Source organism: Protopterus annectens, chromosome 16.part0 (genome assembly GCF_019279795.1).
Source record: "Protopterus annectens isolate FY-2018-M chromosome 16.part0, PAN1.0, whole genome shotgun sequence".
Taxonomy (NCBI): domain Eukaryota; kingdom Metazoa; phylum Chordata; order Ceratodontiformes; family Protopteridae; genus Protopterus; species Protopterus annectens.
The window spans coordinates 459,436,016-459,459,996 of record NC_056750.1 but is presented as its reverse complement, the minus strand read 5'-3'; the positions used below and the strand labels follow the sequence as shown (position 1 = coordinate 459,459,996).

The 23,981-nt window shown below is 43.2% G+C and overlaps 1 protein-coding gene and 1 long non-coding RNA gene across 2 annotated transcripts in view; one reads left to right on the top strand and one right to left on the bottom strand.

Moving 5' to 3' along the window:
* Window positions 1-23,981, bottom strand: part of LOC122790464 — a 676,350-nt gene that overhangs the window by 375,170 nt on the left and 277,199 nt on the right. The window lies entirely within an intron of this gene.
* The window catches only part of STOM (stomatin), a 279,729-nt gene that overhangs the window by 146,188 nt on the left and 109,560 nt on the right, over window positions 1-23,981 (top strand). Inside the window, exon 3 of the mRNA XM_044058009.1 lies at window positions 10,578-10,650. Coding sequence (XP_043913944.1) covers window positions 10,578-10,650 — 73 coding nt within the window. The remainder of the gene's footprint in view (window positions 1-10,577; window positions 10,651-23,981) is intronic.

Sequence of the window (23,981 nt, the reverse complement as noted above, 5' to 3'; positions counted from 1 at the left end):
AAAAGCAAAATAAACAGACCCAACAAACTTTTGGCAAGCAGACATTCAAGAAATAATGGTAAGGATGCTCCAAAAGAAGTGAAAACCTCCCAGAAACCACGACAGTACAAGTTTGATTGACTATCTGAAATGGGAATCCCTTTCCCACCCTGACAAACCTTTAAATCGCCCTTAGAATCTGGCACTTCATTTCTTTTTGTCTATCTTTGGAAACATCAGACAAATGAATTCTGATACTGATGTATCAGGGGTACAGATGGCAGTGGGGAGTCCCTACCTCCTTTTCAGGGGATTCCTCCTCATCCACCAGATCAAACATTTTTCCCTCCTGTCAGTCAGCATCTGCTAATTCAGGGGCAATAAAAGCTGTTCCACTTTCTCTGACAGGGAAAGTGTTTTTATTCAAGAATGTTTCTAGTACCAAAGAAAGAAGCCTCACGGTGACCAGTACTAGATCTGTTCTTTCTCAGTCAATTAATGAAAGTGAAGTTCGTAATGCTATCCCCTTCACAGCCTATTACCTCAGATTCTCCCTTTCATTTTTTTTTACTGTAAATTTAAAGGATGCTTATCATATCCCTATAGCCTTGGACTTCAAACTTTTTTTGAGGTTTTCTGTATATGGATTACACTTTGGTTCTCTGCAGTACCCTTTGTTAACGATCTTGGAGCAGTGGATAACCCAAGTGTCAAGCCCTAGAAATAGTCTTTTGTAGACTGCACAATATTCACATATTTCCATATTTAGATATCTTGCTTATCTTTGCAGAGTCTTTATTTTAAGTGTCAGGAATCTCTCACTTGGCTAAGAGATCTCATTTATAGACTGAGTTTTCAGGATAATATTCAAAATCTTGTACGACTCCTCACAGGATTGTTTGAACTGAGATATCTAGGAGATATCCCAGGAAGAGAGCTTTTCTTCCACATGAAAAAGTAGATCATAGTCTAGATCTTTTTCTGATTGTTTTTTCCACTCAGTCAAGGAGTTCATCATGACGATGTTTTTTCCACTCAGTCAAGGAGTTCATCATGAGAATGTTTCAGGATACTAAGATTCATGGTATCAGTGATTCATATAATTCATTTAGCCAGACTCCACATGGGATTCAGCGGTACCTAAAATCTGTACAGTCCTGACATCCCAGATTCCAGTTTTGGAATTTGTAAAAAGGGAAGTGCTTTGGTGGAACAACCAGTTTTATCCAAATCCAGGTCTTCCATTTTCCCTCCCAGCTGCAGCACAGTTCGTAACTACAGACACCCGAGACTTTGCTGGGGAAGTGGTGTCCATGGAGGTATATATGCAGGGTCTTTGCCTCCGAAAAGGCAGATGAAAATGAAAACATAAAAAAGATGTTAGCAATCATAACTGCTGTCAACTCTCTCAATCATCTGTAGCTCGGTGCCAACTCAAGTAATTACAGACACCACCACAATGATGTGGTATATAAACAAACTGGGGGGCTTTGGATCTTACAGTCTTGTGCAGATTAGCTGTGGTAGCTTGGGATACAGCACTTCTGCATAAAATTCACTCTTCGGGCATCTTGCATCCTGTCAGAGCAAAATATGTTGACAAACTAAACAGGACCGGAAGAGACCCTCATGAATGGAAATTGAATCAGTTGGTGCTGGGTCTTCCAGGATTTGATCTAGCTGTGGGGAATGTTTGTGCAAGTTATTGTATCCTCTGACCTTTCTTATTTCCCTATCAAGGTTCATTTGTTGGCCATTTCAGCATGTCTGCCAATGGTAGCCCCTCCCCTTCAATACATTCCTCTGTTAACATTTATTTCAGAGAGGTTTTGCTTGCCCACCCACCTAGAATTGAGGTGTCTGCTACTTGGGATCTTAACTTTATTCAGAATAGATGTTCATCGTGCATACAGCTGCAGTCATAACAGATGGGTTCTCCTGCCGTCAGGCGGGTCCTCGGTCGGCCGAATTCCAAAGTCTAGGTCCGGCGTCGGTTGTTGTCACTTTCTTTCCTGACGTCAGTGCGACAGGGGTATATAAGACACAGCCGACACCATTTTCTTCAGTCTTTTTTGCCGCGCGGTGCCCGAAGCAGAAGCAGTTCACAAGTGCCGGTCGGCCAGCTCCTGAAATTACGAAAATTTGGAAACCGAAGTCTTCTTTAAAGCTAAGTACCCCGTTGGGGAAACTTTTCTTGCCTCAGACCGATGTCAGACAAAGTTAACAATTGTATTTCTTGTGGGAAGCAAATACCGCATAAGGATTTCCATTCCCTCTGTATACCTTGTTTAGGCCCAGACCACGACGTCTCGGGCTGTCGCTTTTGTGCTACTTTCAATAAACGCACTATTAAGCGTCGGGCGGAGTTCGCCCAGCACTTTTTTTGTTAAACTTTTAATTATAAAATGTCGGAGACTCAGACTACCGTTTTGTCCAAAAAACACAAGGACAAAGACCGACACGCGAGGTCCGCGGTCTCCACAGACACCACGCCAAAACCGGCTACACGTGCTCCGGTTCTCAGCGAGGCGCCTACGCAGCCCCTGACTATCGATGACACTTCTCTGGTGGTGTCTTCTGTAACCGAGACCGCAGGTCCCTCGGCCCATACCCTGACTACAGCTACTGAAGCCACTGTGAGTGTTGAGCCTCTTAATGTGGACAGGTCCACTTCCACCCATGGTGTATTCAGACCTTCTTCTTCCTTTTCCATAAAGGCCTTTACTAAGTCTAAATCAGCCATGCATTCCAAGAGACCTGTTGCACAGGGCCCATCTCCAGGCCCCATGCCTAAAAAGCAGATGCTCAAAATGGCTGAGGATTTAATTACTCTTATCAGGGGTTCCCAACCCCCGCCGGACAAGAGACCCAGAGTGGAGGAAGGTTCTCCCTCTTCTGACCAGGGCTCCATTATTTCAGAACATTCTGATGAAGAGGAACATTCGTACTCCCCTTTTGAAGATTATGATGCAGAGCAGTCCATCCCTTCTGTATCCCCCCCCCCCAGAGGACTTTTCATTCGGGGAAACCTTGCATACCTTGAGGGAACACTTCCATTGGGAAGGCCAAGATTTTTCAGATTCCAAGAAAAGGCTTAGGGAATTTCTTTTACTACCTCAGCACAGACCTTTGGCGATACCTCCTGTCTTGGACATTCTTGATGATGTTTACTCGGAGGCTTGCCTTAACCCGGATTCCCTGCCTCCTGCCCCAGTCAAGCCTGATAGGTACTACAGAGTTCCTAACTCACACCAATTTCTTTACAAAAGCCATAATGCTGACCCAGAAACCATTTCTCAAGGCCCCAAGGGAATGAAGGCCTCTACTGCTAAGAATCCATTACCTTCCGAGAGAGAGTCTAGATCCTTAGAAAGGTGGGGAAAAAAGGTATATACCTCGGCCACCCTAGCCATGAGTGCCTTAAATTGTCAGTTCCATATGCTTAAATATCAGCAGTTTCTGTTATCACAATTAAAGAATAAAATGTCACAACCTGAACAACCAGATTTGAAGGAGTTGCAGGATATGATTCATAGTGCAGAACAAGTGGGTAAACACACCTTACAATGTGGCTATGATGCTCTAGAGGCCTCAAGTAGAGCTGCTGTTACAGGATCAGTCATTCGTAGACATGCCTGGCTTAGGGAACAAACCCTTGCCTGATCATGTTAAGGCTAAACTACTAGATGCTCCTTTACAAAAGGATGTATTATTTGGTACTAATGCTGAGGAGATACTACGGAAAATGGAAGTAAAAGCTAAATCTATGCAAACTGTCAAAGCTTTTCTACAGGTACAACCACCACGTTTTAGCAGAAATTGGCCTTCAAAAAACTGGTCCTTTCCAGCCACGGACAAGCCCCAAAGAGGTAGATACAGGCGCACAAGGGGCAGAGGACAATCTCAAGGATCATATAGAGGCAGACAGTGGCAATCTCCAGTACCAAGAGGTGGCGAAGACAGTGCACAACAATACAGGAAACAAACCCAATGACTTTCCCCTTTGCATGCCAAGCAAGGCTCAGGTGGCAGCACCCTTGGGAGGAAAGCTGGCATTATTTTCAGAAAATTGGCATATTGTCACAAAAGACAAATGGATCCTGGACATTATAAACAGAGGCTACAGATTTCATTTTCACGCTCTTCCAAAAATGAGAGGCATGCCGAACCTGCCACACAATCAAAGGGCAGAGGCTCAAATACAAATTTCAAAGCTCATGGACATGAAAGCTATTCAAGAGGTACCTACTCATGAACAAGGTCAAGGTTTTTATTCCAGACTATTCCTGGTACCAAGGAAGGGAACCGACTGGAGACCCATTTTGGACTTATCCATCCTAAACACATTCCTACTCGTACCAAAGTTCAAGATGCTCACCTTACAGCAGCTTCTTCCCATGCTGGGCAAGGAGTCTTGGCTGGTAACATTGGACATCAAGGAGGCATACCTGCATGTCCCAATCAGACAAAGCTGCAGAAGATACCTCAGATTTCTTGCAGGTTCAATCCACTATCAATTCTCTGCATTGCCCTTTGGCTTATCTACTGCACCCAGAGTATTCACGAAATGCCTGGCATCAGTAATTGCCTACTGCAGACTTCAAGGGATACAAATTTACCCTTATTTGGACGATTGCCTGATCCAAGCGGACAGCAAACACTTACTTCTGGAACATCTGGCTTATGTAACACAGTTATTGCATTCTCTGGGATACACAGTCAACAAAGAGAAATCCAGGCTAACACCATCTCAGAAAATAATTTTCCTGGGTGCCAACCTGGACACAAACACCCAGATGGCTTATCTTACGCCAGAAAAACAGGGGCAACTAACTCAGTACTTCAAGATGCTAGCAATTTGTACCAGGCTAACTGCAAGGAAAATCCTGCAGGCTCTTGGCTTCATGGCATCTTGCATTCTTCTAATCCCATGTGCAAAGTTGCATATGAGGAAACTTCAATGGTACCTAAAAAACCTATGGTCTCAACACAGCCACAGTTTGGAAACAATATTACCACTAATTCCATGCTTGCAAAAGGAATTTCTATGGTGGGCCCAAGCATGCCAAACAAACACAGGTCTACCATTCTGCAAGCCTCAAGCAAATCAAGTCATCACAACAGACGCCTCACACTACGCCTGGGGGGCACACATGACAGACAGGTGCATTCAGGGCAAATGGTCCCAAAAGGAAAAGCACCTTCACATCAATCAAAAGGAAATGCTAGCAGTGATAAATGCAATTACAGCTTTCAAGGACCTCCTGCATCCAGGGCAATTATTGATAAGAACAGACAACACCACAGTAATGTGGTACATAAACAAACAAGGAGGAACACATTCATACCCCCTGTGCAGGCTGGCCATGTCACTTTGGAGCATGGCTCTGGAATGGCAAATCGAGCTCCAAGCACGGTACCTGCCAGGTTTGGAAAACACGCTGGCAGACAATCTAAGCAGAAATATGACAGACCCGCACGAATGGAAGTTGCATCCTCAAGTGTTTACAAAGATAATCCAAGTGTGGGGAAGGCCAGACATAGATCTCTTTGCCTCCCACAAGAATCATCAATTGGCAAAATTCTGCTCAAGGACATTTCACCCAAAGGCCTGGAGAGTGGACGCCCTCTCCTTCAGTTGGGCAGCAAGGACAGTTTACGCCTTCCCACCTTTACCTCTACTGCCCAAGGTGCTCTTGAAAGCAAGAGCAGACAGACCAAAGATGATACTGATTGCTCCAGACTGGCCAAGACAACACTGGTACCCACTCCTGAGGAGTCTAACACATTCTCCTCCCTGGACCCTACCTCTAATGCCTCTTCTCCTGACTCAGCACAGCTACAAAACTCTTCACAGTCAGCTGAAAACACTCAATCTGGCTGCATGGAAAATTCCTTAACACCACAACAGACCCTACTCTCCAAGGAGGTGCAGGATGTTATTTTGGAGGCCAGAAGGCCATCTACTAGAAAAGCTTACTCCGCAAAATGGAAACGTTTTTGCGCTTGGAATGAGAAAAAGGGCCAGGATCCTAGAAAAATGAATTTGCCTCAGATATTACAGTATCTAGCTGAGCTGTTGAACAGTGGACTTTCATTTTCCTCCATCAAAATCCATGCCTCAGCCATTTCTGCAGAATACAACACTGATCCACCCTTATTCTCTCACCCACTCTTAAGGCAGTTCCTCAGAGGGGCTAAGAATATAAGACCCCCAAGGAAGCAACCAATACCAGCCTGGGATCTTAATTACATTCTAGAAAAATTAACATTGCCTCCCTTTGAACCAGCTGCCTCAACAGATTTGCAATATTTGTCCTGGAAAACAGCTTTCCTTCTGGCTATTACCTCAGCTCGTAGGGTCTCGGAACTACAAGCCCTCATGGCTGTGCAGCCCTTTCTCATCTTCCATCAGGACAGGGTTTCCCTACGAACCAACCCGTCATTTATGCCTAAGGTAGTATCCAGGGTAGCTTTAAATCAGGCCATACACTTACCTACCTTTTACCCCAATCCTCAAAACAAAGGGGAAAGGCTGCTACATTCCTTAGACATCCATAGACAGAACAAAGCCTTTCAGGAAATCTGAACAACTCTTTGTGTCCTATGCTGTAGGAGCTCAAGGGAAGCCAATTTCCAAACAGACAATTTCAAAATGGATAGGCCACTGCATACGGTTTTGTTACTCCTTTCATGGCAAATCTGTGCCTACAGGCATCAGATCCCACTCCACAAGGGCCACAGCTACCTCTGCAGCCTTCCTCAGAGGAGTCCCTACCAAAGATATTTTGGAGGTAGCCACTTGGAGTTCTGTGCATACCTTCACTAAACACTACCACCTACCTTTATACTCCAAAACTAGAGCAGGCTTTGCCACTGCTGTGTTGCAGGGCATTCTGGCTCCTCCCAGTTCCACCTAGTGCCTACCACCCTGTGCGTAGCTTTGGGATTCTACCCATCTGTTATGACTGCAGCTGTATGCACGATGAACATAGTACAGTTTTGTACCTACCATAAATGTAGATGTTCGAGTGCTAATACAGCTGCAGTCCAGGTTTCCCTCCCTCCTTCCCCTCTGGGTACAGATCTAGTGGCTAACTCCTCATCTTACAACCTGATTGGGTTATCCTCTATGGTGTATTTGCTTGCAACTACTGATTTTTGATTATATTGCATTGCATGATTACATATATACTTTATATATATATATATATATATATATATATATATATATATATATATATATTTTGCCTTCCTTCTGGGGGCACCTGACATCTGGGGCAAGAAAGACTGAAGAAAATGGCGTCAGCTGTGTCTTATATACCCCTGTCGCACTGACGTCAGGAAAGAAAGCGACAACAACCGACGCCGGACCTAGACTTTGGAATTCGGCCGACTGAGGACCCGCCTGACGGCAGGAGAACCCATCTGTTATGACTGCAGCTGTATTGGCACTCGAACATCTACATTTATGGTAGGTACAAAACTGTACTTTAATCTTGTTATATTCAAACCACTTTGATGTGAGGTTCTTATTATGTAAGACAATCTCTGACTTCCACAAGAAGATTGCCGGAGGTGCATGCCATGATGGGTCAACCTTCTCTCATTTTCCACAAATGTAAGGTTTCCTGAGAATGAATCATTAATTTACATCTAAACTAGTGTTTGAATTTACTTTTTGTCAAGTTATCCATCTTTTCTTTTTTCCAGAACCTAAAAATGAGGGAGAAAGGATTCTTCATACTCTGGATGCCCACAGACAAGTCTGATATTATACTGACAGAACTAAAACCTTCAGAAACTCTCATCAGTTATTCATTTCTTATGGAAGTAAGAAAAAAGGACACTGTCAAAGAAGACCATTTCCTTTGTCTCGTGCTATCTCCTTTTATTTTATCCACCTTAACAAGTCAATTCCAGGGCAGGGTAAAGAGAAATTCTACTAGGGCTTTGTTCTTAATCAATGACGTTTTGGAAAGGGGTGGATTCTTAAGTATTGTAGAGGCATCAACTTGATCCTCCGTACATATTTTTACAAAGCACTATAAACTAGATTCCTTTTCCACGTCTGGAGCAGGCTTTGCTAGGACAGTACTGCAGTGGCTTGTGGACCCTAAACCTTTCTCCTCCCATTCTGTTTAAGTTTTGGTATTCTTCCCTTGAACATAGTACAGTTGTGCAAGTAAACTTAACATAACAGCAGATGTTCAAAAGATGACCACTGCAGTAGCCACTCCCTCCCCCTTATTTTTTGTATGTTTTTGTTGCCACAGTATGGGCACTGAAATGGACTTATCAGGCCTCTAGCCTCCTTCTTGTAGTTGGCATTAAAGCTGTGAAGGGCTCTGTGCCCAGCCTACTGTTTTTTTTTTATAGATCTGCTTAAACCTTCAATGGTCTGGGTGCATGGAACTGCCTTTAAGCTGTTTTGGAAGCTGGGTGACTGTTAGAAACTATGCAGGATATAACCCATATAGCTAAGGTGATCATTTGACCATTTTCTGTTATGGTAGGTTTACTTAAACAACTGTACTTTCTTGATGGTACACCTAACAAGTCCCCAAATGTGGAAGGTACAGTTTTACCTGAAAGCTCACTAAGAACAACATTCTCGTCCATTATTAGTTAAAAAGTACCAGTCCTTCTCTGTATTCAAGAGTTTGCATGGTGGGCCTCTCTGAGGGAAAACATGAGGATGACCTGTTTTCCTCACACACAATCCAAGCCTCAGAACTGGGAGCTCATTTAGGTAAATACTGTGTTAAAGACATGTGGGTTGGGCTATGGAGTAGCTCGCTATCATTATGAAACAGATGTTAATTTACAGCCGAGTGACGTCTCTAGGCGTTTCTGCAGTTACCTCCTACTGCTCCTCTAGGCGTCAAATATTGCCTGTTCATATTTGCATTAATAATTCCAAAACCATGTTACATACAAGGTATTGGAAAATTTTATCTTGAAGCATACATGATAGCAAACACAATTGTATTGATATATAACCTCTGTCAATGGGTATTTGTTAAAAATGTAAGGTGATAACTTCAATTTTTAAATGCTGAAGCCACGCCCAACTAGGAGTTAAAGGTACACACTCAAAAGAGCTCTACTGGAGGGAATGAGTTAAATGTCATTTGATCTCTAGGCCCCCTCAGCAGAAATGGAATGTAATGCTTCTCAACCACTAACAGCACAACAGTTATGTTGTTTGTAAAAAAGCAGTGGGGTACCTACTTGTATTATCTTTGCTGGCTGGCAGTGTAGGTGGGGAGCTAATGGTATAGTCCCATGTGAGCCTCCGGGTAACCTGTATCCCCACAGACTACAACCAGACATAGTTTCCCCTAAGAAGAACCTTAACAATGAACTGTGAATGGAGTCCAAACAGAGCAGAGCTGCATTCTTGTGCCTGATGAAGAAGTGATGGATGTTGGACATGGCCATTTGTGCATCCACAACAAAAACTCCAGCTTACCTGATTGTGTACAAGACTTCCATGGGTAATAGTCATCTTCTCTTTTTTCTGGAATATCTGATTCCTTTATGTATACACTTCATTTCCTCTCCCGTCAAGGCTGGTATAGAAGTTGAGTATGGAGAGACCAAGAATGATTCTGGTGGCCCCTTAGTGACCCACACACCACTGATTTTCTAAGGTGGTGCAACTCGTTCTAAAACACCATACAAGCCTGCTCCCAAACATAGACCTTGTACAAGAGTCCAACTCACTTGAACATCCAAACCTATAGGGCCTGAGAAGTGAAACCCTGGATGATCCGACACTATTTCTTTCAAGCAACAGTTGCCAGAGGACCACCCATCTACCCCCACAGGAGTCAGAGTTCTGCAAATGACGGTTCCTTAATGAGGGTCTGAGGTGGGGGGAAGGGGGACGCCACTAGAAGGTGAAGGTTCATCTTGCATGGCTTATGTTAAATCCACTTGCAGCAGTGGACCAAGAACTGCATTGGGGAGTCTCTATATAAAAAAATCAGGGCTTTACTAATAAACCCTGTTATTATATGTGCTAAAAGAGAATTAACTCAGAGGGATCTTTTCCTTTCTTTGGGCATATCCTTTCTCTTTCACCATATAAAAAAAAAGAAAAGAAAGGATGGATTGAGCCATCTGTCTGTTATCTGGGATGCAGACATGTGCCCCAAATTCGGGAGGAGTCAGCACATGCCAGGACATTTGGAGAGCTCTGGGAGTTAATCCAACTGGGCACACATCTGCCTGTATCTAATTCCTGCTACTGCAACAGTAATCCTATTCCCCTTCTTCATCAACAGCAAAAAGAATGGAAAATTGCATGGGATACCGGTTTCTTTTGTTTTGGAGACAGGTTTGTGTCCTTACATTCGGGCAGAGTCTGCCCATATCTGGACATCTGCAGACCTCGGGGAATGGGTTAAGACATTGCCATTCATCATGGCTCCTCCTGCAACAGTGATCCAGGTAGTTTGATCACTCAGTTGTGCCCTCCTGTATGACAGTCTGTTCCGAATTAATAATTTACTTTGCTTTTTTTAGGAAAAAGTGCATTACAAGATTTATGCAACACCGATTCATAAATGCATTTTTTTTTTTAATTCCAGATCATTAAGGAATATGAACGAGCAATCATATTCAGACTGGGACGCATCCTTCCTGGAGGAGCCAAAGGACCAGGTCTTTTTTTTTTTTTTTTTTTAACGTACCTGTATGCAATAACATGTAGTTAAAAGAGCACAAAAGTCTATAGTTTAGTGCTATTAATTTTCCTGAATTTTGTAAAACAAAAATGATAATAGTGTTTTAAGACATAAAAATATAGCATAAAACATTATAACGTAGAATAACTTTTTTTCATAAGCACTTCCAGGTGTTGTTCAGTATTTTTTCTGCATTCTGTTATATTATACACAGACTATCTTTACTACAATTTTTTTTCACATTTTTACTCCCTTTGTCTATTTACCATTAGTTGCACCCTGGCAAATTGGCCCTTTTGTTCCATTTCACTGGGGCAAGGGTCAACCAATAGAGGCAACCATTAGAGCAGTTCATAGTTTTCCTTTTCTCCCCAGCCATAGCTGCATGCACTCAACTAGGTGTCAGAGAGGGGTGTGTATTGGACCATCCATGGAGGATGTTCGCTCACTTCCACAAGGGGTGTTCCTTTCAGACAGCCCTACCCCTCCCTGCAGAGCAAGAGCAGTGGTATTCCCAGTCTCCAGCAGGGAGATTGCACCGCCCAGTGTGGTTCAGAATACACTTAACAACTCCCAACCTCTCCAAGAGGGTCAAGCAGGCGACACCCCTTCATGCTACTCCCTTCAAGCCTGGCTCCTATGCCGGGGCTGTTAATTGAACACCAATCACCTGAGTCACAGTAAGGGCTCCTTTCTATTGTGCCATGGAGCCAGGCTATTTATCTTTACTACTAATGCTACCCCCTTGAGTATACTCAGTTTTTTACATTTTTTTTGGATATTTATGCATTATCTATGAATCCCCTCTGCCTCCGCTTGCTGCCCTCCTTAAGAGCCTCCTTCCACTTTGTACTTCAGAAAGATGATAATTTTTGATCTGAAACGTGTTATCCTGCCTCTTCGATCCTTATGTGCTCACTTTCCCTTCCACTGAAGCCTGCAGTAATACTCCCTATTAGATCCATTTCTTCCATCCCCTTGTCAGCACTGGATAGTGCTAGAGAGCCTATGGCTAGTATTCATAGGAGACCTGGGAGGTTTAAGTCCCTTCACTGAACAAGTACTACATAAATACCAGTAAACTATCCACCTTGGCTCTCCCTTGCTTCTGACTGTCTTGAGCTGTGCCAACACTTCAGTGGCTAGTAGGAATAACAGGCAGAATAGTTAACCTTGCCTACTAGTACCCATTTAAAGATCACCATTAGCAGCCACCATGATTCACAGTTGACTGTCTTACATTTGAATTGCCATGATAAAGCTCCCTTACAGGCCTACTTCCTTCAGTATTTGAAACAAGTACTACTTCACTATATTGCACATTGTCTTAATATCAGGAAAGACTCTGGCCACTTCATTTCATTGCTCCTCTCCCAGTCCATGAAATATGAAAGTAAGTAGCAGTGGTCCTTTGTAGAATGCCTGTTTATAAATCCCACGTAATGTCTCTTCCACTGTCCTAAAGAGTATTTCTTATAATCTTGACATGAGTACCCAAGAAAGACATTCATGTCAATATAAATATAACCAGGTAGTAATTGTCATTGTCCTTCTATCTCCCTTTCCTTTGAGCAGAATTGTTAGTGTTCCACAACCTTTCAGGGCAGTAAACTCTTCTTCCCTTCCTGGACCTCATTGAAGACTCTCTTCATCTTTCCCACAACTTGTCATGTTAGGGACTTACAGAATTCCATGGGATAGTCATCTGTCCGACAGGTATTCTGAATCTTTAGGGACTGGATTATGTTGACTACCTGTGCAACAACACTTGCTGTTCTATTTCTTCCCCCAGTATTTCTCTAGTCCTATGTAACTCTGTTCCCTAACCACCCAGTGTCCATTTTCCATTTACTTCAATTTAAGCCCTAGTTACTCTTATGCCTATAGTATTTTGGCAAAGTGTACCTCTGATACACCATCTGCCACATACCAGGTTTCCCTGTTCATCATTTAATGCAGTTACTCCATTCATTCTCCCTTTCTGGCCCTTTATTTCGCATACAGTACTACTACCTCACATTGCCCCTTTGCTCATCACAGTGCCTCTCTGTCATATTTCTGCTGCTGCTTGGCTGGTTCTTAGTGCCTTTATCTGGGCAGACAGCATCCTCCTTTGGTCTTCATTGTCTTTTGGCTTCTTACTTATCCCTTCCTTCATTTTAAAGGAGCTTTCCTGGTTCCCTTTCACGTATATCCACTTGATCCCCCTATCTTGCATCTTCCATTTCTTAACAACTTGCTTTGTAGCCCTCCTCCCTTCTTGTCATCTTTATGCCATCCTATTAAATATGCCTATTCTTTCTTCCAGACTGTCTTCTATCACCTCAAGTATTCTTCTTGTACACCTTCTGCTACCTTCATCCCTCCATCATCTAAGGAGCAGACATTATGTGCTACTAAATTTTAAGCCCTCACTCCATCCTTTTTTTGCTGTAAACCACCTCTTGAATTGCAACATTGACTCACTGGCTGTTGTTTACCTCTCCAAGCTGCTTGCCTTGCTGCACTCATTTCTAGTATATGTAAACTCCCTCTTGTCACTTCGTGTTCTTCATTTAGATCACTCTTCCAGTAGTTCTTACTGGGAACTTAGCCACTAGACCCACCCCACCTCACCTCACCCCTGTATCTGGCATGACTTTCAGAGTTCAGGACCCTTCCCACTTAGCAAGGCATACATCAAACCCCTTGTACATTTAAGCATATCAATACAAGAAGGGTATATGCCTGTGCTGTTGTAGAATTTTATTTTATTTATTTATTTTTCCACAGTTCAACAATGCAGATGCATTCCTGTCTTTTAGCTTTAAATTTAGCCTGTATCTTCTCTCACTTGGTTTGCCAATTCCAGAGTTTAGAAACAGATAAGTACCCCATTGGGGAAATTATTTTTTGTTCCCTAATTTTACAGTTGGGTACACTTAATTAGCATGGTTGTGCTTCTAGAACTTATGTCTAAGAAAAGGAGATGTTGCTTTGGTAGGCAAGTTTCCTGGTAGGACTGTTGCAGCCACAGTGTGTTCTGCTTAGATGCAGACCACATCATAAAAAACTGTGACCTCTGTCAGGGTTTAGGAGAAGGCTTCATTCTTTATCTGTACAGTTGAGTGGAAGAAACTAAGCCGTAACCTGATTCACTGTGACAACTTCAGTTTTGTTCTCTTAGAAAAGAAAAGAGAAGGCCGAAAGGACACTGGAACCACTGAGCATGAGTGATGCATCTCCAAGTCAGTCAGAGGGTGACTTTTATGTGAGGCACTTTTGCAGCCCAAGGATCAGACACCTAATGACCACCAAATCTCTGATCAAGTTCCTTTGGTGACAGTCATGGCTGAGGGAAAAGGCATGGACTGAGCCGGTGCAGGGGCCATCTTCAGACATATTAGTCTTAGTGTATTCCAAGGAAGCCCATGTGGTAATATTGGAGGAACAAACAGGATCCCCACCATTCTTGTTAGGGGGAGGTTGAGGAATTTGGTGTGGAAAATCTTCCTTTAAGCCCAAAGTCAAGGGATGTTCATAGTGTTTCACTGTTGCAGTCATTACACTTGGGTTATCCTGCTGGCAGGCTACCCGCAGTCGGCCTGAATTCCAAAGTCTAGGTCCAGTGTCTGTTGCTGTCGCCTCTTCCCTGACGTCAGTGCGCCAGGGGTATAAAAGATGCAGCCGACACCATTTTCTTCAGTCTTTCTTGCCACGCGGTGCCCGAAGCAAAAGCAGTTCGCAAGTGCCGGTCGGCCGATTCCTGAGATTTTCAAATACGAATTTCATATCCGAAGTCTTCATTAAAGTAAGTACCCCGTTGGGGAAACTTTTTTCTTGCTCCAGACCGAAGTCAGAAAAAGTTAACAATTGTATTTCTTGTGGGAAGCAAATACCTCTTAAGGATTTTCATTCGTACTGTATTCCTTGCCTAGGCCCTGATCACAACGTTGCAAGTTGTCGGTTTTGTGCTAGATTTAACCAATGCACTATTAAGCGTTGGTACGATTTTGCCTTTCATTACTTTGGCCGAAGATTCAGTTGTATAATGCCGTCGGAACAGCCGACGACCAGAGTTTATAAAAAGCACAAGGAAAAAGCAAAGGACAGGCATCCGAGGTCCAAAACAGACGAGGCTTCCGTAAAGCCAGTCCCCAGTTCGCCAGTTCTCAGTGAGGTGCTTTCGCAGCCCCTGACACCCGCTACCTCAGAGCCATAGGCCGCTGATGACTCCCACGTGGAGCCAGCTAGTCCTCTGGATACTCAAGGTATTGGATACTCAGAAACTATACCTTCAGATGGGTCCGGAGCCGCTGTGCAGGTATCGGCTTCTGAGGGTGTTTTCAGACCTACACAATTATATGTAAAGCCTACTTCAGCTTCCAAAGCAAAGACTAAAGCAGTTCTAAAGACAAAGAAACAAGTACAGCATTCTCCTGGACAGACTTCCATGCCTAAAAAACAAATGCTCAAAATGGCCGAAGACCTAATTACCTTGATCAGGGGTTCCCATCCCCCTCCTGACAAGAGGCCTAGACAAGAGATAGAATATGAATCTTCAGATCAGGTTTCCATTTCTTCCGATTCCTCTTCTGAACAGGAATACTCTTTTCCTCCTTACGAGGATTCTGATGCTGAAGAATCTATCCCTTCAGCCTCACCCCCTGAGGATTATTCTTTTGGGGAAACCCTACATACCACGAGGGAGCACTTCCACTGGGAGAGTCAAGACTACTCAGAATCTAAGAAAAGGCTTGGAGATTATCTATTACTACCCCAGCACAGGCCTCTGGCTATTCCTCCTGTGTTAGACATTTTAGATGATGTATTTTCAGAGTCCGGACTTTCTCCTTACTCTTTACCTCCTGCCCCTGTTAAACCAGACAGATACTACAGGGTTCCAGATTCACATATATTTCTTTATAAAAACCCTGCTGCTGCGCACCCAGAAACTATTTCTCAGGGTCCCAAAGGAGTCAAGGCTTCTACTGCAAAAAACCCTATACCCTCTGATAAAGATTCAAGGGCACTAGACAGATGGGGAAAAAAGGTTTACACTTCTGCTACTTTGGCCGTGAGGGCTTTAAATTGTCAATTTCATATGTTTAAATATCAGCAATACTTAATGTCGCTGCTAAAACAGAAAATGTTGTCAAATTCTGATTGTGCAGAAAATAAGGAAATGCAGGATTTATTGCATGCAACTGAACAAGTGGGAAAGCATACACTGCAATGTGGTTTTGATTCTCTGGAGGCCTCTTGCAGGGCTGCAGTTATGGGTTCTGTCATTAGGAGGCATGCTTGGTTAAAGGAACAGAATCTGCCTGATCATGTTAAAGCAAAATTATTAGATGCTCCATTACAGCATGATACCTGTTGAAGAAAATGGAGGACAAAGCGAAATCTATGCAAATAGTAAAGGATTTCTTACAGGTACAGCCAACCAGATTTAGCAGGAACTGGCCTACTAAGAATTGGTCCTTTCCAGTGTTAGACAGGCCACAAAGAGGCAGATCCCAGCCCCAGGGCTCATACAGGCCTAAACAGTGGGGCGCTTCTACCTCCAAATGCGGAGAAGACAAATCACAGCCATACAGGAAACAGTCCCAATGACTTTCCTCTGCCAGCACCAAGCACTTATCTTTTGGCAGCCCCCTTAGGGGGAAAACTAGCACTTTTTTCTCAAAATTGGTGGCACATGATCACCCATGACAAATGGGTCTTGAATATAGTGTCTCAGGGCTACAGGTTCCACTTTTACACCCTGCCAAGGGCAAAAGGTATGCAGGACCTGCCACACAATCAATGGGCAGAGGCACAAAAACAAGTTTCATCCCTCATGGACATGAGGGCCATTCAGCAAGAACCACAGCAAGAGCAGGGACAAGGATTTTACTCAAGACTTTTCTTGGTACCCAGAAAAGACAAAGCCTGGAGACCAATACTGGACCTGTCTATTCTAAATACATTTCTGGACGTTCCAAAATTCAAAATGTTGACTCTGCAGCAGCTCCTGCCCATGCTGGCCAAGAAGGCTTGGCTGGTAACATTGGACCTAAAAGAGGCATACCTGCATATTCCAATCAGACAATCTTGCAGAAGATACCTCAGATTCATAGCTGGCTCAATGCACTACCAATTCTCTGCACTGCCCTTTGGCTTATCTACTGCGCCCAGGGTCTTCACAAAATGCCTGGCACCAGTAATTGCATTTTGCAGACAAAGAGGAATTCAGATATATCCTTACTTGGACGATTGCCTTATTCAAGCAGAGAACAAGGACATTCTACTAAAGCATCTGGCGTTTGTAAAAAGATTACTAATTTGCCTAGGGTACACAGTAAACGAAAATAAATCAAAACTAGTACCCTCTCAAGAGATAATATTCCTGGGTGCAAGCTTAAATACAACTGCCCAGATGGCTTATCTCACGCCAGACAAAGGCAACTGACTTCTTAATTCAAAATGTTGGCAACAAAGACCCACTTATCTGCAAGAAAAATTCTGCAGGCTTTGGGCTTCATGGCATCCTGCATTCTGCTAATTCCATATGCCAGACTGCATATGAGAAAACTACAATGGTATCTAAAAAGCATTTGGACTCAACATTGTCACAGCCTGGAAACATTAATTACTCTCATTCCTTGCCTGCAACAGGAGTTTCGATGGTGGGCACAGGCCTGTCACCAGAACAAGGGACAGCCATTCACCCTACCCACAGCCAGGCAGTCAATAACAACAGATGCATCAGATTATGCCTGGGGGGCCCACATGGCAGGAAAATGTATTCAGGGCACATGGCCCACAAGCCAAAGGCACCTTCATATCAATCAAAAAGAGATGCTAGCTGTACAGAATGCCTTGACAGCTTTCAAGGATCTACTCCATCCAGGACAACTACTGATAAGGACGGACAATACTACAGTCATGTGGTACATAAACAAGCAGGGAGGCACACATTCCTACCCCCTCTGCAGACAAGCCATGACTTTGTGGGACACAGCATTGACTTATCAAGTACACCTGCAAACACAATTCCTGCCAGGAAAGAAAAATACGCTGGCAGATGAACTAAGCAGAAACCTCACGGATCCCCACGAGTGGAAACTGGATCCACAAGTCTTCAGCATGATAATAAAGAAATGGGGATGCCCAGACATAGATCTATTTGCCTCCCCTCACAATTGCCAACTACAGAGATTCTGCTCAAGGACCTATCACAAGCAAGCATGGAAAGTGGATGCTCTATCATTCAGCTGGAAAACCCTAACAGTATATGCCTTTCCTCCCCTGCCTCTCCTCCCCAAGGTACTCCTAAAGGTCAGACAAGAGAAGCCAAAAATGATTCTGATTGCTCCAGACTGACCCAGCCAACACTGGTATCCAATCCTAAAGAGCTTGTCTCAAGGCCCAACCTGGACGTTGCCTCTGATTCCTCATTTACTGACCCAACGAAACAATCTGATCCTGCACAGCCAACTCAGAACCCTAAATCTTGCAGCATGGTGGATAATGTAGCCATTCAGAACACACATCACTCTAAAGCAGTAATGGATGTTATTTTGGAGGCCAGGAGGCCCAGTACCAGGAAATCTTATGCAGAAAAATGGAAAAGATTCTGTGCTTGGAACCAGGCACAAGGAATTGACACGTTTGTACCAAATATTCCTCAGATTTTACAATACCTAACTGAGATGCTGGACAAAGGCCTATCCTTTTCATCAATTAAAATCCATGCCTCTGCCATTTCAGCTCATTACAGTACGGAACCACCAATTTTTTCACATCCGTTGCTAAGACAGTACCTCAGAGGAGCCATAAACATAAGACCTCCAAGGAGAGCACCAATACCTGCATGGGACCTCAATTATGTCTTGGAAAAACTCACACTGCCGCCTTTTGAGCCAGCCAATAGAGCTGAAATAAAGTTCTTATCTTGGAAAACAGTCTGCTGCTAGCAATAACCTCTGCAAGACGAGTCTCAGAGTTACAGGCACTCATGGCTGTGGAACCTTTTATCATTTTCCATCCAGACAGGGTTTCTCTGAGGATGAACCCGACATTTATGCCTAAGGTAATGTCCAGTGTGGCGCTTAACCAAACCATTCATTTACCTACTTTTTATCCAAACCTGCAGAATAAGGGTGAGAGACTCCTGCATTCTTTGGACATACACAGACAGCTACGCTTCTACCTGGACAGAACTAAGGCTTTCAGAAAGACTGAGCAACTCTTAGTAGCATATGCTGCATGATCACAAGGAAAGGCTATCTCAAAGCAGACTATTTCAGAATGAATAGGCCACTGCATTCGTTTCTGCTATGCACAACATGGCAAATCAGTGCCTAAGGGCATTAGGCCACATTCAACCAGAGCAACAGCCACTTCAGCAGCCTTCCTCAGAGGAGTACCAACCAAAGACATTTTAGTCTGCAACTTGGAGTTCAGTGCACACTTTTACCAGGCACTACCACTTACCTCTCTACTCTAAATCCAGAGCAGGCTTTGTCACTGCAGTTCTTCAGGGCCTTATAGCCTCACCTAATACTATTTAGACCCAGCCACCCAACCTCAGCTTTGGGATTCAGCCCAAATGTAATGACTGCAACAGTGAAACACGATGAACATAGTACAGATGTCCTTCAAGGATGCATCTGCAGTCCTAACAAATGGGTTGTCCTGTCGTCAGGCAGCCCTTCGGTCGGCCGGATTCCAAAGTCTGGGTCTGGCCTCGGCTGGTGTCGCACTTCACCCGACGTCATCACTGCTGGTCTTCGGGTATAAAGGCATCAGCCGACGCCATTTTCCCCAGTCTTTCTTGCTGCGTGGCGCCCGAAGCAGAAGCTGTTCGCAAGTGCCGGTCGGTCAGATCCAGAGATTACTACTACCGAATACTACTTCGAAGACTTCTATAAAGCTAAGTACCCCGTTGGGGACTCTTTCTTGCCTCAGCCGATGTCAGAAAAAGTGAATAACTGTTTAACTTGTGGGAAACAAATACCTCATAAAGATTTCCACTCTTACTGCTTACCTTGTTCACGATGAACATAGTACAGTTGTATACCTACCATAACTGTAGATGTTTGAGTGTATTCACTGTTGCAGTCCAGGTTACCCACCCACCATACCCCTTTTCTTTGCTGGGACTTATCTGTACTTTCTATCCTATACAACCTATGTGGTGTATTTGCTTGTAGATGAAGGAAATGTTATTTTTGTGCATGCATACTTATTGGCATAATTTTCAGCCTTCCAATTTGGGGGCACCTGACATCTGGGGCAAGAAAAACTGAAGAAAATGGCGTCGGCTGCATCTTTTATACCCTTGGCGCACTAACGTCAGAGAAGAGGTGACAGCAACTGACACCGGACCTAGACTTTGGAATTCAGGCTGACTGCAGGTAGCCTGCCAGCAGGATAACCCAAGTGTAATGACTGCAACAGTTAATACACTCTAACATCTACATTTATGGTAGGTACATAACTGTACTTTTCTAACACAGGCATCCATGCTAAAAAGACCCTAAAAATGACATTTCTCCTCACTCCACCTCCCTGCAGTCTCCAAGCAGGTGTCCAGTGGGTCTTGTGTTTCCACCCCCCCCCCCCCGAACAGTAGATTTGCCTTCTCAAAGGTCTTCTCCCTGAATTATGATTTTTAGAGAGGATGCTGTCCTCTCAAAATCCATTACAAAAGATAACCTTCCTGTAGTCACTCATAGGCCACTTATAGACTCCAGTCTGAAGAAAGCCCTCCTTCTTCTAGACAGAGTGGGAGTCTGCCACCCATCGGTACCCAGTATCCACATTGTCCCAGTACTCCTATTCCTTGGAAGTGACAATTCCCATCTGTCCTTGGTCCCCGCAGAGTCCATATGGGGTCCCCTTTAGTCAGGAGAAGGCCAATCAAACTGCTACAGTCAAGCCTTTAGTCATATTTCCATGGGGCATTAACAGTAGAGAGTCAATTATCCAAACTAACTGGGACTTAGAATAGTTTGGATAATCAAACATATAAAATGGACCAAAAATATGAGGCAAAAATCTGGACATTCTGCAAAAATCTGTACAGTTGAGAGATGTGTTTGGTGTTATTTAGTGGTTTCAATTCTCAGCAGTTTGCTAGAAAGCCACATATTTTATGAGGAACAGACCAAAAATATGATGCAAAAATTTGGACATTCTGTGAAAATCTGGACAGATCAGAGGAATGTAAGAGCTGAAGTGGAGCAGTGCGTAATTCATTGTATTTCCCAATTAAATGTGGTGTTTATAGGGAGGAAAAGCAAAAATGTCTGACAATGTAATGATGTCTAGTTTTTAAATGCAAACCGTGTGCAGAAAAAAATCAAGAACACAAGATAGCTCTGACAGTTTATGCCAGGATATGAGTCTTACTGCTGTTTTTTTTCTGCTTTTTATGTTAACAGACTACAGGGGTGGGTGGGGTTTTGTTTGCCACCAAATCACACCTGTTTTTGAGATCACAACATCATTTACTGTCATAATCAGGGATGTCCCTAAAAATCAGGGGCACTTGAGAGACATGATTGTGTCTGTTTGTATATGCCTCTATTCTATTTGCATAGTTATGCTGAGGGAGTCAAATATTTAACAAGCATAATGTAAGTGCATGATGCATTTTATAATCGCCATGGTAAAATATCTTATCTGCATATTATAGCAGAAGTTGGACAAAGATGAAGTGGTGCACTGATCCTGAATATATTCAAATGATAACCAGTTAAATGCAGGAATAAAAATGGAAGACAGGGTTGTGCAATGTTTCCTAATTGGCCAGAAGTGTGTCCCCATTTGCTGCCAAACTGCATTATTTTTTTTTTCAGGATACAGTATGTATATCTGGAACACACAACCCATATGATTAACACTGGGCCAGTTAAGGATGATCTACTACATACATGTGACAGCAAGGAGGTGACCACACTGGGCTTATTGAAGTTTTGGGACTTGCATATTTACAGGAAGGAGTAAATTTTAAGGTACATACAGAGAGTGGAATACTCTCCAAAGGAAAAAAAAAAAAAGCATTCCATCAACAAGGAAACAGTGGACTGCATACAGAGACTGAGAATCATCGATCGAGTTTGGAAGGAAAGTATCCTGCAGGTGGTTAATAGACAACAAGCAAGCAGGGAAGTACAGGATCATTTAACCTCTGGAGCCCAGCAGAGACCACCTGGGAAGTAGCTCAGCACTGGATGACTCTCAAGGTAGTGCCCATACTTCCAGAACAAAATACAGTGGCTGATCAAAGGCAGACCTGCACGAATGGATTTTAAACAGGGCTGTCTTTTTTGTAGCTGGTGCACAAGTGGGCATTCCCCAGATGAACCAGTTTGCTATACAAGATAACAAACTGTTAAATCACTTCTGCTAAGAATCACTTGTAAGAGGGCTTTAGTAATAGATGCCTTCTCCATAGATTGGGTAGATAGATATCTCTGTGATTTCTCTTGGATGCTCTTGTGTCCCTGCATGATCCAGAAAATGAGGAGAGAAGGGCCCAAGATGACCTTAATAGTACTCCTTTGACCCAGACAGCCTTGGTTTTCCTTTATCATGGAAATGTGCAGGGGGAAGCACCAAGTGCTGCCAACAATGGCGGACTTTCTGACTCAATCAATGGGGTCCTGTAATACTCTCCAACTCGATAACACTGTAACTCACTGTAGAGAAGAGTCTATTCCAAAGTTTTTCTAGCACCAGTACTCAAAGGATGTGTTCAGCGTCATTAGGGAGGTAAAGAAGCCAACCTGTAGGAAATCCTAAATATCTAAGGGGAAGAGGTTTTCCCACTGCTGCCAGGGCAGAGGACAGGACCCAGTTGTAGCAGGTGTTCTTCTGATCTTCCAATATCTCACTGAGTTGTTTTGGGGCTAGCTTGGCCAATACTTCAGTCAAAGTTCACCTATCACCCATTTCAGTCCGCCTTCTTCCGTAGTCACCCCTTCCTAGATGTAGACTAGTAAAACAATTCCAGAAGGGAGGGCTACAACTCATATCACCTAGAAAAAAAAAAGTCTTCCATGGGACATGTACTGTGTACTAGAATAACTTAAAACAATCTCCTTTTGAATCAACTTCCTCCAATTCTGTAACATTCTTAACATGGAAAACCTGCTTTGCTAGTGACCATCATGTGTGCTAGGAAAGTTTAACTAGTCTTCCATAAAGATAGATAGGCAAAGTCTTAAAACCAGTCCTTCCTTCTTGATTGAAGTAGTCACAGAATCTACCTTCAGACTAATCAGCTTGTAGCCTTCTTTTCCTAATTATCAATCTAAGGGTGAAAGAATCAATTCACTGGATGTTCACTGACAATCCAAACTCTACCACCACAGAATTAGGGTGGTCAAAAATATAGCCAGCACTTTATTTTCTTTGATGGAAAGAAAAAAAAAAAGAGGAGAACCACTATTGAAACAAACTATTTTTTAATGGCTTTTTATCAGTGTTTAAATGGCTTTTTATCAGTGTATCCAGTTCTGTTACTTATCACAAAGGAAGTCCCTGGCAGGCCAATTCAGAGCAAAACCAGGGGGACTGTGGCCACAATGGCATTCTTAAATGTGGATACTGAAGCTGTTTTGGAGGTTACAGCATGGACATCAGTATGCACCCTTTTCCAAAATTACAGGTTGGATATTCACTTATGGGTGAGGGTGGGCTTTACTAGGGCAATCCTACATGATATGCTGATCTCCAACCCTCTTCTTTTGCTATCATCCATTCACAGAGATCTGAGAATCATGCCAGTAGTAAATACAACTGCAATAGTACTCTTGGGAAGAGCATAGTACAGTTGTATTGGTAACTTAATATAAAAGTAAATTTTCAGTCAGATCAATGTTGCAATGCGTATTCCACCCACCTTACCCTTTAAGCTATCCTTGGTTTCCATTATATCTTGCTGTCCTATTGAGCTAGGGTAGGGTATCCTTATCCTACTTCTCCTACGTTATCCTTCCCTCACATTTTCATTCGGATAGCTTCTGTCAGAAATCTGATCCTCATGTTTCCTTTCCAGCTAAATTAATCATTTAATTTATTTGTGAGCATATATAATCATAACCACTGCAGTATAATTCCTTGTTCATGGAGAACTTATTAAGGTAGGTGTCTGCCCTTCTGGTCTAATTTCCAGAGCTTTCATGGGTGTCACCGTCGAGCAAAATTACACCTTTACCCAACCATCAATCTAATATATGGAGTACAAAAAAGGAGTCACGCACCCCATTACTCCACCATTGTGTGCCACAATAACAAATTGTTTTGAGTCTGTACTATCTGTTGAGTTACTCA